Here is a 17,301-nt window from a genome sequence, read left to right as displayed (position 1 = left end):
AGTTCGGTTAATAAATGTCAAGAACATATAACCGAACACAGAGTTCGGTTTCTTTCTTCAAACACGCAGGTAGCCGAACTTTAGTAATAAGATTTACAGAGGTATGTTCGATTGGTTCGCAAACTTCATCGCAACCAAGCTCTCAACCGAACTGCAGGTTAAAAGTAACCTAGTGTTAGAAGTTCGGTTGGTTCGCAAACTTAACAATTTTTGCGATCCAACCGAACTGCACTTGCAAATGCATATATGGAATTAGCCCGTAGTTCGGTTATTTTGGAATTTATTTGTTGCCTTAATAGATAGAGTTCGGTTACCGAGTTTCTATAATTTCTTTTGTATCAAAGGTAAAGTTCGGTTAAAAGTATTTTTAGCGAATCAATCGAACTCTGAGTTCGGTTAAGAAAAAAATTAATTCGTGATAACCCAGTTTTTTGCGACGAAACCGAACGTTTTGCGACGTAACCGAACTAAAAGTTCGGCTGAGACTTTATTTTTGCGACGTAACCGAACCTTTCTCTGAAAAAGAAAAAACCTCCATTAATCCTCTCTGCAACTTCCATTTTCAACTCATTTTGATGATTACTTCTCATTTTTTCAACCAAAAACGAATGACAAGTAATGGGTTTGTGAGAATATCTTTGTTAATGATTTAAATTAAGCTACATATATATATGTAGAGGCGGTGGTGGTGGTAATCGGAGTGGTGGTGTTAATCGGTGGTTGGTGGTGGTGATAATCGGAGGTGGTGGTGGTGGTAATCGGCGGTGGTGGAAGGAGGAGGTGGTTATATATACATATGGTTATTAGGTTGGTTTTAAATTAAATCGGGTTAAGGATAGTTAGTTATTTCAACGCTTTAGTACGCCCCTTATAACTATAGGGAAGATGACTTATTGTCCCCAGAAAAAACGATGGTTCTAAAAAAATGGTTCTTTATAAAGTAGAAGAGCTCTCATCAACTTAGAAGAAAAAAACAATCTTTTGTCATGCCGCCAGAACGACCGTCTCCTACGATTTCACAGTAATTGACGAAATCTTCATCTGATGCTTTACGCGTAGTAGGTCGGGTACTGTTTCCGTTACCCCTAATTTTTCATTTATTTCATCGCTTCTGAATAAGTAATCGGGAATTGAATCTAGGGTTACACCGGGGAGTTCAGTACTGGTATGTCTTTGTTTGTTCCGTGAATTTCTTTTTTGGTTGAATGTGTATGTTAGCACTTAGCAGCAAATTTACAATATTTGATTGTGTTTTGGGACTAAAACAAAACAATTATTCATGTGATGATTGATTTTTGTGCCTAAAATAATTCAAATTCATCCATCCGTTGTTCATCTAAGGTACACAAAACTATCATATTATTGTTGTTGACAATAGGATGATGAACATCTGAATTTGTGCAAAAGCAGCATCTTTTGAGGTGCGATGAGCTGCGCTTTCCACACGAGATTTCTGACTAGTTACAACAATAGATAGATCAAAACTGGTTTTTGTTAGCCATGCTGATTTTATAGGAACATTGTTTTAAGGTTTAGGCATTAATGATGTTATAGAAACCGTCTTATATAGTCCATGATGATAATTTAAAGGCTTGTTTCTCAAGAACATTCACTGTTGCCGCCTAAGAGCTTTATAGCCTTTCGCCGGGCTTGAGAGCTTATGCTGCTTTATCCTTCCTTGGTTGTCTGAGATTCCAATTTATGCAAATGTTTAAACAAGATCACAAACCTTGCATTGCATATTAACGGCTTCATCTTTCTCAAACACTTCGGACTTTGGAATTGCACTTTTGATACCTTTCTAACGGATCTTCATAGAATACCAGAAGGCTCAAAGCAATAAGTTTATAATTGTTAGGGTTATTATAAAATTCAAAGTCATCCATCTTTTCACTTTGTCAGCTGTGTATTTATTCTGTTACTTGTTGATCATCAACCGATGCAAAACCTTGTAATACTATACATCTTCTTTATTTTAAAACCTCTGTTGTTGTAAACACAGGATGATGAATATCTGTATTTGTGCAAAAGCAGCATCTTTCGAGGTGCGATGAGCTGTGCTTTCCACACGAGATTTCTGACTAGTTACAACGATAGATAGATCAAAACTGTTTTGTGTCAGTCATGCTAATCTAATAAGGAAATGCCTAAATAGTAAATAAAAAAAAAGATGTGTTTGAAGGTTTAGGCTTTAATATTGTTGTAGGCTCGTTGGAACTTAATAAGGTCTTGTAAATGATGCTTTAGTTGTGCTTATCGTAATGACAAAATTGTGGTTTAGTCTTATAAATTGATGGGTATATGGGGGTTTAGTTTTTGAATTTACTATAGGGCACTAGAGTGACTGAACTTAGTCTATGCTGCTTAGGATAATGACTATTGGTGATAGGATTAAACACTGGCATATGATTTTTTTTTTCTTCTGATGTATGGCCATCAACTATGATTCGGTTGCAACTTAAAACACTGGTATGGACTTATTTTAAAATTTGATACATAAGTGGTTCCTATTGATGTTTTTTGAGATCGCATATATTGGATTTGTTGAGGGTGAAGGCTCTATCCTTCCACCTGTGTATACCAATGATGCTCACAGTGCAAACTAGTTGATTTATCTCAACTGTGCTTGGCTTCTATTTTGACTTGGTATGCATATGTAAATTCCTTTTAATGGACTTTAATCTCTATATCCCCGGAGCATTGTATTTTCTGGCCTAGTTGCTAGCCTTGAAGGTACTGTGAATAGGTTCTTTGTTTGTTTATGCTAAATTGAGAATCTGGTTTATTGTGCAAATCAGAAGTGCCCTCGTGTTGTATGTATGAGGTGCAGTTAGGAAAGCATTTAAGAGAACTGTTTGGTTGGAAATATCGGTTAACATCACATTATCTTTTTTAGGCACCTCATTTTGAGTAATCAGTAGCGATTGATTGCCTGTTCATTTTTCATAGCTTTAATGTGGGTACTATGCTCTTACATGGTTTCTAAGAAAACCCGAATTTTTTCAATGAGATTTTAAAGTCAGGTAGTTCAAGTAGGTCGAACGATTCTGCTCTGTGGAACTTAGACAGTTTGCTCGTTGAAATTCGGACAGACAAATTACAAACTGTTCTGTGTCAGTTGTATATAGTCCATGTGATAATCCAAAGGCTTGTTTCTCAAGAACATTCGCAGTTGCCGCGTAAGAGCTTTCGCCTTTTGCTGGGCTTGAGAGCTTATGCTGCTTTATTCCATCCTTGGATGTCTGAGACTCCAATTTATGCAAATGTTTAAACAAGATCACTCACGAACGTTGCATGTTACTGGCTTCCTCTTCCTCAAACACTTTGGAGTTGGACACTCTAGATATCTTTCTAATGGATCTTCATAGAACACCAGAAGGCTCAAAGGAAACTTGTTATAATAGATAGGTTTTGGTGATAATTTTTGAATATTATTAGATACTCTACCCGAAACATCAGAATATTTCAAATCTGATATTGTTTGTTGTGCCCGAAATCGCTGTACCCCTGTCTTTGCAATGAAACATGATGCCATTGTACTTTCTCTGCAATCTAACATTGAATGTTGCTTTGGGTGATAACTAAGCGACTCTTTCTTTCCAGCACCGAAAACAGTAATCTGAGATGGCGAACGGTTCAACCACATCAAAACCTATTGATGCAAAGGCAACTGTCTTTGGGGGATACTTATTTCTTTTCTACGGCTCCATTTCCTTTTTGTTGTTTCTCTTTTCGGCGATAATTTCCAAGCTTCTTCCACCATCTAGCAATCAAATAGTATCAGCTGTTCAGAATGACAGGTGACCTTTTATTTATTCTATTGTGATACTTTAGTGCCATTATTGAAGTATATCTAATGAAATGAATATAGGAGTTTTTCACTAGCATTCTACATTTACTGAAAATTTGAGCAATGGAGATGTATCATTGCTGTGAGTTATGTCCAGGAATCTGGTACAATCTCAGTACCAAAACAAAACACTGTGAGCATGATATTCCTGAGTATGTGATGCACACGTATTGCTCATTAGGAAAGGCTTAGTTTGTTTCCTTCTCAATGATTAGAGCTAATTTTGTCTTGTCAGCGTAAGTTCCCGAGCAGACAGATTATCGAGTATAGTTCTTCATATATTTTTTACAATTATCGAGTATAGTTCTGGTGAATCGAGTTAGAGTTGTGTCTATCAAGAATATCATTTTCTACTAGATCCCGAGCAGACAGATTGACACACTTGGTCTTAACATATTTATGTAGGGGTTTTATACTTTCATAACGCAATCATTTCATTGGAAAAGTTTAGCTCTATTAGAGACTGGTATAATTCTTAGAGAAAACACAAATGGTTGATTTTAGCTGTTGTTGTATAGTGTTTACTGAACTAAAACTTGTAAAAGAATTAACGGATTCGTCGAATGATCTCTTCACCATTAAAGAACAATCAATTGAAACAATTATCACAAGTTTCTTTTCCAACTTTTCTTTTGGTGTCAAGTTAAATATACCCATTCTTGCTTGCACTTTGTAAATACTTGAGTTTCTTACATTTTTCTGTCTGGATTTTCCATAAATAGGTACTACTGTTTCCTGGTGCCGTTGACTCTTCCTGTTCTCGTGGTGGCTGTGTATTTCCATTGGCTCAGTATGAAACTTTTTAAACATGCATGAATTCAGTATGATGACCCAGATATAATAATGGAATGAGGCCAGGACAAAAGGATCACAGTGACATAACACTCAAGCTTCTCAATAAATATCCAGGAAGTGTATGTTAAACTCTTTCACCGGACACTCTCACTTTTATGGTGCTGTTTCACTCACTTGCAGTTGCTCAACCAAGTGCTCTTCTTTTTTTTTTTCTGTCAGATGGTGAAAATGCTTTAGGTAGACTGTTTAGAAAAAATTGTATCTTCATCTTCTACTGAAGAGAATGTAAGTAGCAAATTCTGAATATTTTGACTGTTGTATTTCATTTGGATCTGTAAGTTGATAGCATTCCATTGTGTAGTCTACGCCTTCAATATACCAAGCTTACGGTGGAAAAACAACATGTGCTGGAACTGACCTCGTTAGATAGGGCCTCATACCATGGCAGCATACCGGGCAAGTACCAACTTTGTTGAACCAAGGTATCAGACATCTAGAGTGAAAATGTCCGCAACATATCTTGATAACATCATCACCGTGCTTCTTAATTCAAACAAATTGAGCAGGTTTGTCCATGAAAATGAACAGAACAACAATCTTGGAATTCTAAACTCGCATGTAGAAAACTGAATAAAAGCTCTTTCTGGGAGACGGGTGCCCCATAAGGAGCTTCTATTTTATTTATTTATTTTTTGAAGAAAAATATTGCAACTAAAACAATAAAAAAGAAATAAAATTAGTATGGCCATGAAAGAAGCACTTTACCACTTGAATCTTCACAACTTGTATTGTCTTCGATATCATAAACTCCAATAATTCTTATCTGTTGATTTCGTCGCTCTTTTGTAACAAGTCTTCGTACTTTAATATAGAATTCCGCTCTTTATATTGTAAGTCTTCAACATTTATATAAAATCTGCTTATTGTATGTTGCTTTACTTGAATATGAAATTTGCTCTTTCGTGTATTGTTGCTTTACACTTTGATCATAATAAGATGATCAAGTCTCTAATACTAGAGTTTCATGTATATAACTTCGCATGTTATGTTTTCAATCTAAAAGACTTGAAAGTATTGAAATATAAATGGAAACAAGTCAAGTCTTGTATAACTAACCTCAAGTAGAAGGATGATGTCTTCGTTGATGTCAATACGTCTTCGGATTCGTCGGGCCTTCACAGTAATACTTGTATGTCTCAGCATTTCTAGACTTTCTAATCTAACCTAGCAAGGTCGGCTCTAGTAATCTAATCATGCGACTTTTGAATTTTGATACTAAAATATGATAACCAACCTTGACATATATAGTAACGCTTGGCGGGTTCAACCGAGCAATGCTCTAACAACAGTTAAAGCCGAAGACGATGTTGTTGCTATTGAGCATTATGATAGAGTCGAAGAGAAATGCATATTGGTTTCTCTGTTAACCCGCTTTCCATCTGGTACAAGACCTTTCGGGCACTGGTTCAACACATTACACATACTCTTTTGCCCGCTGTGGAGCGAATAAGACCAGCTGATGAGTGGGTATTTCTCTCCCGATGTTAATGCCACTATAGAGTTGACATCTCTCCATTGTTGAGTAAAAATATCTCTCTCGATGTTGTTACATTTGTTTAACGGATCTATCTCTTCTGTTTGAACGGATGTCTCATGTTGTTGAGAGAATATTTTGGTAAATTTTTCTCTTTCATTTTAGTTACTTGGCAATAGGTTGAGAAAATTTATGTCCTATCATGCCTCTTTGGATACATGTGACCAATTCGAAATAAAGTTTGAAAAAGAGGGGGTCTAACAACCACACCCAATATTTCCCTTAGCAATCTTTATGGACAAACTCCAATATACTTTATAGAGAATCAACTAGACAGTTAGACTCAATCAATATAAAAGTATATCAAAGAGTTTTTATCTCTATCTCTCGATTTAAATCTTACTCAAGCAAACTACGAGTCTCAATTTAAATACAAGAGAGATAAACTTGGATGGTACCAAAGACCAATATCCAAGTGTCAATCAATTTAAATCAACAACCAAAAGGTCGGATATTCTAATTGATTGAACAACACACAACCTGTATTATTTCAATTATATAAACAAATATAATGCGGAAAAGAAATAACAGAGACACCAGAATTTTGTTAACGAGGAAGCCGCAAATGCAGAAAAACCCGGGACCTAGTCCAGATTGAATACACACTGTATTAAGCCGCTACAGACACTAGCCTACTCCAAACTAACTTCGGTCTGGACTGTAGTTGAAACCCAACCAATCTCACACTGATCCAAGGTACAGTTATGCTGCTACGTCTCTGATCCCAGCAGGATGCTAAGTACTTGATTCCCTTAGCTGATCTCACCCACAACTAAGAGTTGCTACGGCCCAAAGTCGAAGACGTTAATAAACAAATCTGTATCACACTGAAAACTCTATGATAATAGATAAATCCGTCTCCCACGAATATACCTATGAGTTTTGTTCCGTATTTTGATAAATCAAGGTGAAAAAGAACTAATTGATAAACCGGTCTTATATTCCCGAAGAACAACCTAGTATTATCAATCACCTCATAATAGTCTTAATCGACGCAGCGAAAAAAGATATTGTGGAATCACAAACGATGAGACGAAGATGTGTGTGATTGCTTTTATCTTGCCTATCGGAGATAGAAATCTCAAGCCAATTATTATAATTATACTCGTATGATAGAAACAACAAGATCAGATTACACAACTACAAGAAAAGTAGTATCGGTCTGGCTTCACAATCCTAGTGAAGTCTTTAAGTCGTTAACCTGGTTTAGAAGAAGAAACCAAAGGTTAAAGGAGAATCGACTCTAGCTTAGCACAACTAGTATCACATAGAATGTGTGGGGATTAGGCTTCCCAGTTGCTAGAGTTCTCCCTTATATAGTCTTTCAAATCAAGGTTTGCAATCAACGTTAGCTTAGTAATAAAACATTCAATATTCACCGTTAGATGAAAACCTGATTAGATTCAAGCTAATATTTATCAACCGTTAGATCGAAAACATAGCTTGTTATACACAAATGAAATGAACGTTATTGGGCTTGTGTAACCGTACCCAAACTTGTACATTAGTTGGTTCAACAATAGTTAATCAAATAGTTAGCCATATGATCACTTTCATATCAACCATGTTCTTCTTCACCCTAACTAGTTCAAATGACTCAAATGAACTAGTTAGAGAGTTGTTCAATTGCAAGGAAATCTTATGTACTACACAAGACACAATTGAAGCAAAAATGATTTGATTAACATGAATCGATTCATGAACTCTCTACCCACGGTTTGCAATTGCATTCCTTAGTTTATAAAGATAAGTTCACTAAACATCGTTTTTAGACATAACCTACTCAAGTTCCCGGATGGAGTTCACAAACTCCAGCAGAAATTATCGGGTTTGAGAACTTCGCCAGTTTGCGGACTGGGTTCGCGGACTGAGTTCGCGGACTTAGCTCACGCACTATTCCGGTTCACTTGATCAACAAAGTTCACAAACTTCGGTTCAAGCAATAAGGACTTATACATATATGTGTTTCCACAACAATGCTCATATCCTCTAAATGTTTATATAGTCTAAACTCTCATTTCAATCTTTGAAACATTCTCAGAGGACGTTATACAGTTGTTATTCACAAACCATTTCTCGTCATATCAATTTTCAAAGTGATTGAAACATAACATGACTTTCATCACTAGGTAAAGATGAACTTGGCTAAAGCGAAAGCTTTACCAACACATATTTCAAGAAATAGATAGGCGAGGTAAACTCGGCTCGAAATACCAAATGTGTATAATCTAAGTCTATATAGAAAAACGACTTTTGTCTCAAGATAGGAGATAAATAGACTTTTGAGTGATAGATAAGTTCAAGTCTCCACATACCTTTTAGTCGATGAAGATCCACCAGTTCCTTGAGTAGTCCTTCGTCTTGTATGATGATTTCCATGGAGTTCTTGAGCTCAACTACACTTTCTATCCTAGTCCGAGACCTTAGCTATAGTAGACTAGAAATCAAGACTTATAGTTTTGATCACTAATATTGACAAACATGCTTGAGATATCAACGCATGCGAGTTCGACCGAGCAATGCTCTAACAAAGTTCTTGTGGGTAAACCTCTTGTAAATCCTTACAAGACGATAACCCGACCACTAGGGACACCTATGGGTTCAAAGGATTGTTGCACACGCTAAGTGCACTCGCGATGCCTACGACAGTGAGTTAGGATTTTATCTTCTAGATCAGATTTGCTCGAGGAATAACATATAATAAGTTTGGGGGTATTTGGTAGATACACCTTTATGTTTGATTTGATCTCTATTGTCTAATTCATTAGTACCCATTTTTTTACTTATTTTAATATTTGTGTATTTATAGGTGTTTTTAGAAGAAAAAATTATGCAACTAAGATGCAATCATTCCACTTAAATGAGCCTAAAAAAGAACTAACCATATACCTTAGATTAAGCTTGATACACTTTCTTGGAGCATCTTTAGAACCACTTTAACACTTTTAACAATTTTATGTTCTCTAGTAGTCTCTACCACATCGAGACTCTTCTAACTATTCTATAGCACAAAATAAAGCAAACAAAAGGCTCAGAAAACACGTAAAAAATAATGAATAATAATAATTTTAAGAAAAAATAATAATTGGGAAAATAGAAGAAGAAATCAATAATTACGACAAATGAAAACAAAATATATCAATAAATACGACAAAGGAAAAAAAATAACTGAAAAAAATCAGTAATTACGACAAATGCATTCATCTTCAATGAGGTTATATTTTACACTATGGACTTTGGTTTTTTTACCTTTACCTTGACTTTGATATTATGAATCCATACATAAGAAATTAAGAATTGTAGATAAGGTGTGATTTTTTTAGATTTGAAGAAGATTGAGAAATTCTAGAGCGGTTTAAAAATTCAGGTGTGAGTTGAAATGAGTTTGAAATTGGGTATTTATAGAGGAGGGAAATTATTGCCGTTGGATGAGGATTTGATGAGAGATGATCAAGCCAGCGAACGACGTAGTGACCATCATTGGTGCTGGAAAGACCAACGATCGATATTTTGACCATATAGCGACGGACTGTCTATTGCTCGCTGGAAAGTCTATCGTGTATGCTTATATGTTAACGTTGACATACAAGCAGATATGTTTGGCTCTTTAGCATACCAATAATGGGTGCTAAAGTGAAAAAATTAGTTGTTTGATATGTGCGTAGGAATAGGGTATATGATATCCCAAGATTGAGATACATGGTGACAAATCATGGGAATTGTAAACATGGTGTCAAATTATGTGTTAGAGAATGTTAGATACAATTATGTTAAAGTATGTTAGACTGTTAGATACAGTTATTCTGTTATCACACGTGTCTGTTAGTGTGTAGTCCTTTCTATGCGTAGCTGTATCTTAGTTGTATCCTAGTTGTATGGTCTGTGTCAGTCTGTGTCTCTTCTATATATCAAGCGTCTGTAATGACTGAGATTTCTTGATCAATCTATTCTATATTTCTACATGGAATCAGATATCAACCGATCCCTACAAACCCTAACTATAATCTTCAACCACCATTAATGGTGAGAAAAACCTTGAATTCCATGAATTCTTTAAACAACAACAACAATCAACACAAATCAAGCTTCGTCTTCAATGACTACACCACCTGTTCTTCAGCAACCTCAAAATCAAAATCCACCACCACCACCACCACAATTTTCTCATTCTGCTTTTTATAATTTTCCACATTCAACTTTTCGAATCAATCCTCTACCATTTCCAAACGTTTCTAACTTTGTTTCTACTAAGCTGGATGGATCAAATTTCTTTATTTGGAAAGATCAGCTTTCTTAGATCTTGATAAGTACGAACTTGTTTGGTTTTGTAGATGGATCTATTCCTCCAGAATCTCCATTTATGATGCAGAACAATGTTCCAGTGGCTAATCCTGTGTTTGCTGAATGAAGATCTTTGGATCATTTTGCTGGTCTTGTATCAATGCTACTGTTATTTCTTCTCTGGCTAAAGAATTGCTTGGAAAACATTAATATAGAGAGAAATGGCTTCATCTGGATAGAATCTTTAGTGAGAAGTTTTTCGCAAGGAAAAATATGCTGAGGCCACAGTTACATTCAATTCGTAGAGGTAATTCTACAATCTTTGATTTCCTACAGCAGATTAAGTCAATTTCGGATTCTTTGGATGGAATTGGTGAGCCGATGCCGGATTTAGATCTTATTATGTATGCTCTGTCTGGATTAGGCCGTGATTATTCTCAGTTTGTTATTATAATGAAAAATAGAGAAACACCTCTATCTTTTTCTGAGCTTCGATCTAGATTGGTTACGCAGAAACAATGGATGAAAGATCAAGATGATGATGCTACTTCTTTCTTAACTAAAGATCCTACAACATCTGCTTTTTATGTCAAGCATTACAAGTCTTATGATTTCTCTGGAAATAAACCAGCTTCTAGTGCTTATTTTCCAAAGTTTAGTCATGGTGCATCTTCTTCCTTTTCTCCACAGTTTACTCAAGGTTCCTCTAGTTCTGGTCAAGGTGAGAAACGTGAATTCAATCCAGTGGTTCAGCAAGAATTTGATTATAATTCCATTCCTTGTCAGATTTGTAACAAGCTAGGCCATTTTGCTACTAGGTGTAGGTATAAATATGCTGTCGTAGAAAAGCCACCATCTAGACAATCTCCACCTAGAAGATCTGCAGGTTCTGTGCAAAAGGCTTTTGCAGGAATGAAAGCTTCTTCTTCTTCTACCAATCGATGAAATCTAACTGAACAACATAATCTTGCTACTCAAAATGCTTTTTCTACTACTAGTGGACAATGGGGAGTTAGCTCTACTGGTCCCATTTGGATCCCAGATTCTGGTGCCACTGGTCATATGACAAATGATTCTACACTTCTTGATGATACTGAGGAATATGAGGGTGCATAACAAGTTATGCTAGGAGATGTTAAGCTTATTCCTATTACCTTAACTGGATCTAGTAAGATATTCAATTCTTCTGGTACATCTTTTGATCTCAAAAATGTGTTATTTGTGCCTTCTATCAAGTATAATCTTTTGTCTATAGAAAAATTTACTGCTGATAATAATTGTTCATTTGAATTTCTGCCATGGGGTTATAAAATCAAATCTTTGAAGACTAATCAGATTTTTGCTCAAGGGAAAATGCATAACAATTTATATCCTGTGAAGTCTTTTCCTATGCTCTCTGCTCCACACTTTGCTGCTTCTGCATCTGTTAAAGCTGCTCCAGACATTTGGCACCAAAGGCTTGGTCATCCTGCATCAAATATTATAAAGAAACTAGCAGCCTCTTCTTCAATTCAACTATCACATAGTAGTTTTGAGTCTGTTTGTGCTTCTTTTCAGTTGGGCAAGACTGTGTGGTTGCCTTTGTCAAGTTCTTTATCTACTTCAGATAGTGTTTTACCTTTGGTCCATTGTGACGTTTGGGGTGCTGCACCTGTTACTTATACTTTAGTATATAAGTACTATATTCGGTTCATGGATGACTTTAGTAAATTCAATTGGATATATCATATGAATCTAAAGTCAGATAGTTTGTCTTGTTTTGCCTTATTCAAAAAGTTAATGGAAAACTTGTTAAATTCAAATATTAAAGAGTTTCAGTGTGATGGAGCATTGGAGTTAACAAAAGCAGTTTTTAAGGAGTTTCTTGATAATAATGGCATTTCTTTAAGGATTTCCTGTCCTCATTTGCATCAGAAAAATGGAGCTGATGAAAGGAAACATAGGAAAATCACTGCAATGGGTAATGCAGTCTTATTTAATGCTTCCATGTCCAAGTACTCCTGGTTTGATTCTCTTCTATGTGCTACCTATCTGATCAACAAGACTCCTACAAAACTACTGAATTATAAATGTTCATTTGAAGTAGTATTCTCTAAATCACCAGATTATTCATTTCTAAAGGTGTTTGGATGCTTATGTTTTCCAAATCTGTCTCCTTATAAGAAGGATAAATTGAGTCCTAAGTCATCTATTTGTGTCTTTATTGGCTATAGTCCTTTTCATAAAGGATGTAGATGTTTTGATTATAAGACTCATAGAGTTTATATTACAACTCATGTAAAATTCAATGAGCAAGTTTTTCCTTTTGCTAGAAAGACTATATCTTCTACAGTTCCAGAAGCTAACTGTGGTGTTGTTGATACATCATATCTTCTAAAGGACAAAACTGATACTTCTACTTCAGCAACTGAGAAACAACCTGAGAAACAAGTTTCTACTTCCTCAGCTTACCAGGTAGTTACTACTCCTTCATCCATTTCTTCTAGTTCAGTAGCTACTAAAATGCATACGAAATCTCAATATGGTATTAGTAAGAGAAAAGGTTTGGATGATAAATGGGTAGCTTCGATTTATAGAACTGATCTCAAACATCCAATTCCTACAGCTTTTACAGCTCTTGTTGATTCCTTAGTTGAACCAAAGACCTTTAGACAAGCAATGAAAGATCCAAGATGGATTAGGTCTATGAAAAATGAACACGAAGTACTGATTAGTAATGATACTTTTGAGGAAGTTCCTTTTGTTCCTGGTATGAATGTTCTTGGATGTATATGGGTACATAAGACAAAACTAAAACCTGATGGCACTCTTGATTGATTTTAAATCTAGATTAGTGGCTCAGGGATATAGTCAAATTGATGGAGTTGACTATGAAGAAACTTTCAGTCATGTAGTCAAGTTTTCCACCGTTAGATGCATTCTCAGTTTAGCTGTTAGCAATGGTTGGTTCATGAGATAGTTAGACGTATCAAATGCTTTTCTTCATGGATTTCTTAATTAGGATGTTTACATGAAACAGGCACCAAGATTTGTCAATCCCGAACATCCAGATTATGTGTGCAAATTGAAAAGATCTCTTTATGGTCTCAAACAAGCTCCTAGAGCTTGGTTTGAGAGATTCAACAATTTTATGCTCAAAAATGGTTTTCTTCATTCTGTGAACGATAATTCAATGTTCTATTTTCTTCAAGATGGTACTTCTAGTTTATGTTGATGACATTATTTTAGTGGGGGTTTCTCAGTCCCAAAATTTTAACTTCATTCAAGTTTTGAAAGTTGAGTTTGCTATGAAGGATCTGGAGCATTTAAATTACTTTCTGGGAATTGATGCTGATTGGAATGCAGATACTCATACCTTGTTACTTACACAAAAAAAGTATTCTCTGGAGTTACCAAAGAAACATGATATGCTTGAATGCAATCCCTGCAAGACTCCAGTTGCTACTGGTAAGAGAGCATCTCTCTATGATGGTTCCTTATTGACTGAAGCTGCTGGTTACAGATCAGATTTAAGTTTTGCTGCTGGTAAGAGAGCATCCCACTAAGTTTTGCTTAGTGGGAGGACTTCAATATTTGATTATGTCTAGACCAGATTTAAGTTTTGCTGTCAATTATGTATCACCGTTTATGCACCAACCAACTGATGTGCATCTACAATTGTCCAAAAGTATTTTGAGATATGTGAAAGGCTCTTTAGGCTCTGGGATTGAATTTACAACATGTGATTGTTCTACTTTGTATGCTCACAGTGATAGTGGATGCCCCGATACAAGAAAGTCTACTGCTGGATATGGTGTGTTTATGGGTCCTAATTTGGTTGCTTGGTCTTCTAAGAAGCAACCTACAATCTCCAGATCAAGCACAGAAGCTGAGTATATAGCCTTAGAAGTCACTGCAACTAAAGTTCAATGGTTTCTTATCTCCTGAATGAGATGGGTTTTCAAATTTCTACTCCCTGTACTTTATATTGTGACAATCTTGGAGCTAGAAGTCTTGCTGCAAATCCTGTGTTCCATGCTCGAACCAAGCACATTAAAATTGATTTTCATACTATTAGGGACTTGATGGCTGTTGGCTTTGTTCAAGTGCAATATGTTCCCACTCTGCATCAGATTGCTTATTTGTTTACAAAGGGCTTTCCAAAGGAATTGTTTTTCAGGTTACAGAGTCAAATGATGCACTATGTCATTGCCCAGTTTTCTACCTAGTACATCATTTGCGGGGGAGTGTTAGAGACTGTTAGATACAATTATGTTAAAGTATGTTAGACTATTAGATATAATTATTCTGTTATTACACCTGTCTGTTAGTGTGTGTTCCTTGTGTGGTCCTTTCTATGCTTAGCTGTATCTTAGTTATATCCTAGCTGTATGGTCCGTGTCAGTCTGTGTCTCCTCTACATATCATGCGTCTTCAATGAATGAGATTTCTTGATCATTCAATTCTGTGTTTCTACATTATGTTTCTTTTTGTTAGTTTTGAGGGGCTATAACGATTCAGAGAACTTCATTTTCTTATACTGTCATCAGAATTATCCACATCAATTTTTTGTGGGTCCAGAATGAAGGAGGGTTGAGTATTTTGTTTCGATTTTCGTATTAGATTAGATAATAGTCGGAGATTTTTAGATAAAAAATGAAAAAACCACCCCGAGAACTTATTATGGATATTTTTATGGTGCTTAGAACATTTTTCACTTCACTTTGACTCATCCATTTAATCATCAAGAATATAAAATAAAGCACGGACAACTTAGGCAAGATAAAGAGTGGCCAGGATGCATTTTTGGGAAAGCTAAATCCATGGTTGTGGTTGTTTATATTATTATTGTATCATTAATTTCTTATAATAAATATGTTATTAATTATTATTATAAATGTATTATAATTACATAAATAACTTTCATTAAGTAAATAATAAATTTTTTGATAAAGAAACATAATAACCTTTAAAATTCTTATCGACCCGTTACATTTTTCTAAATATATATTTTTATTACTGTATGAGGGTGAAAACGGTTTCTGCTGATTTTGGTAATTTCGGATGTGTGGGTGAGAAACAAATTTAAACCCTAAACAATGTACTGCAAGAGAGTACTTTAGATTCGAGAGATCAATCTGTACAAATCCGGCCTAAACTAAGAAATGGCCGTTCCATACTTGCTTCGGTCACAAAGTGAAGGAGAAGGGTTGGTTTTGGGGAGGGAAGCGAAGAGAGTGTTGAGACCAGAATAGTTGATTCTGAAAGAGTAGTTTTCTTACGACTTGTATCAGAAAGTGGGAAGCTAACAGATGGAAAGCTAGAAAATGTTTTCTGAGTGTTGTATCCTCCAGACCCGAACTTGTTGTTTGGTGGAAATAGGTAATGCCTATTTATACAAGTCGAAGTGAAACGTACTCTGGTCTCATTAAGAACTGGAAAACTGGTGAGTAAATGGGAGGAGGTGGTAAACGGTAACGCTTGGAATTGATGTTCCATAAAAGAAAGCGTTTCACCATTACTCCCTGTATTTACTAACCACATCATTCTTATGACACTTTCTTATAACGAGCGTAGTGTACGCCGCACGCTGTAAACCTCCAAACCAATACCCAATGAGCATCCCCTAGTTTGTGACATGTGTTGATGTCTCGAGTGTTTTCGTGGAAAACATGTAGCATGTTGTTGTTGTCTGGCAAGTTGATCTTGGGAGACTTGTCGGCTCGGTGGTGACCTTCAACGGTCGAGATTTTCCATCTTGAGAGGAAGGTAGTCGTTTATTATTGCAACCTTTCCTTTGGTAGCCAGTGGCATGAAAGTATGATCAGTATGGCTTTCATATTTCCCAGTTTAGGCGTGGTCAAGAGTTAGGGTTTTGGCTTTGTCTAGGCGCGACCAAACTAGGGCTAAAGGTTGCCATGTGTTAGCTGGTAACCATGGAGGGCTAAGATCTGCATCTTAGATGAAAAAGTGTCCGTTGATTGTTGCAGGCCTTCATTTTGATAGCCGCGTAGGGAAGGCCGGCATGGTATGGCGTGGCAAGGATGTTGGCATGCCATTGGCACATGTGGCATGGCATGCCTTGACGCGTTTTGGAGTGGCCAAAACTAGGGTTTTGGGCCAAAGGTTACCATGCGTTGTTTGGCGACCTTGGACGGCTAGGATTTGCATCTAGGATGGAAGGGTGGCCGTTGATCGTCGCACACCTTCATTTTGGTAGCCGCATGGGGAAGGCCGGCATGGTGGTTGGCATGCCATTGGCACATGTGGCATGCCATGTCTTGGCGTGGCCAAAACTAGGGTTTTGGGCCAAAGGTTACTATGCGTTGTTTGACGACCTTGGACGGGTAGGATTTGCATCTAGGATGGAAGGGTGGCCTTTGATCGTCGCACGCCTTCGTTTTGGTAGCCGCATAGGGAAGGACGGCATGGTGGGGCCAAAGCCAATGGCGCGAATGGCTTGGCATAGTGGGGTCAAGGGTTTGGCATGCCATTGGCGCATGGTGCGGCTAGCATGGTCGGGGCCAAGGCAAGGAGCGGTTGGCTTAGCATGGTGGGGCCAAGGATTTGGCATGCCATTGGCGCATGGTGCGGCTAGCATGGTTGGGGCCAAGGCAAGGTGCGGTTGGCTTGGCATGGTGGGGCCAAGGGTTTGGCATGCCATTGGCGCATGGTGCGGCTAGCATGGTTGGCATGCCTTGGCGCGGTAGACGTGGCTGGCATGGTTTGCCATTGGAACAGTGGTGCGGCTGGCATGGTTGGCCTGCCTTGGCGCGGAGATGTGTCTGGCATGGTTGGCATG

The 17,301-nt window shown here is 36.9% G+C and overlaps 2 protein-coding genes, 1 long non-coding RNA gene and 2 other non-coding genes across 5 annotated transcripts; all 5 read left to right on the top strand.

Moving 5' to 3' along the window:
• The first annotated feature begins 942 nt into the window (after positions 1 to 942).
• LOC113319606 lies at positions 943 to 5,023 on the top strand. Its single transcript, XR_003345682.1, has 3 exons — positions 943 to 1,165; positions 3,604 to 3,800; positions 4,573 to 5,023. It is a non-coding gene; the product is annotated as an uncharacterized LOC113319606 (long non-coding RNA).
• Positions 1,569 to 1,694, top strand: LOC113319904. Its single transcript, XR_003345876.1, has one exon. It is a non-coding gene; the product is annotated as a small nucleolar RNA SNORD14 (small nucleolar RNA).
• Positions 3,129 to 3,248, top strand: LOC113319915. The gene has a single exon (XR_003345887.1). It is a non-coding gene; the product is annotated as a small nucleolar RNA SNORD14 (small nucleolar RNA).
• A 5,770-nt stretch (positions 5,024 to 10,793) lies between the features above and the next one.
• Positions 10,794 to 11,465, top strand: LOC113315281. Its single transcript, XM_026563581.1, has one exon. The coding sequence runs from the start codon at positions 10,794 to 10,796 to the stop codon at positions 11,463 to 11,465; it is 672 nt and encodes a 223-aa protein (XP_026419366.1).
• Positions 11,466 to 13,711: 2,246 nt separating this feature from the next.
• On the top strand, positions 13,712 to 14,447 carry LOC113315280 (uncharacterized mitochondrial protein AtMg00810-like). Its single transcript, XM_026563580.1, has 2 exons — positions 13,712 to 14,045; positions 14,218 to 14,447. Exons 1-2 carry the CDS (start codon positions 13,712 to 13,714, stop codon positions 14,445 to 14,447), a joined length of 564 nt encoding a protein of 187 aa, XP_026419365.1.
• Positions 14,448 to 17,301: the final 2,854 nt, after the last annotated feature.

This window comes from Papaver somniferum, chromosome 10, assembly GCF_003573695.1.
Source record: "Papaver somniferum cultivar HN1 chromosome 10, ASM357369v1, whole genome shotgun sequence".
NCBI lineage: Eukaryota > Viridiplantae > Streptophyta > Magnoliopsida > Ranunculales > Papaveraceae > Papaver > Papaver somniferum.
The sequence above is the reverse complement of the archived record's forward strand: the minus strand, read 5'-3'. Positions and strand labels throughout refer to the sequence as shown.

What these genes read in the sequence shown, in the direction of transcription:
- LOC113315281 (XM_026563581.1), top strand. Translation starts at nt 10,794, where the DNA reads ATGCTGAGGCCACAGTTACATTCAATTCGTAGAGGTAATTCTACAATC.
- LOC113315280 (XM_026563580.1), top strand. Translation starts at nt 13,712, where the DNA reads ATGGTACTTCTAGTTTATGTTGATGACATTATTTTAGTGGGGGTTTCT. An exon ending in AGATTTAAGTTTTGCTGCTG is followed by an intron (nt 14,046 to 14,217) that starts GTAAGAGAGCAT and finishes AAGGCTCTTTAG; the next exon opens with GCTCTGGGATTGAATTTACA.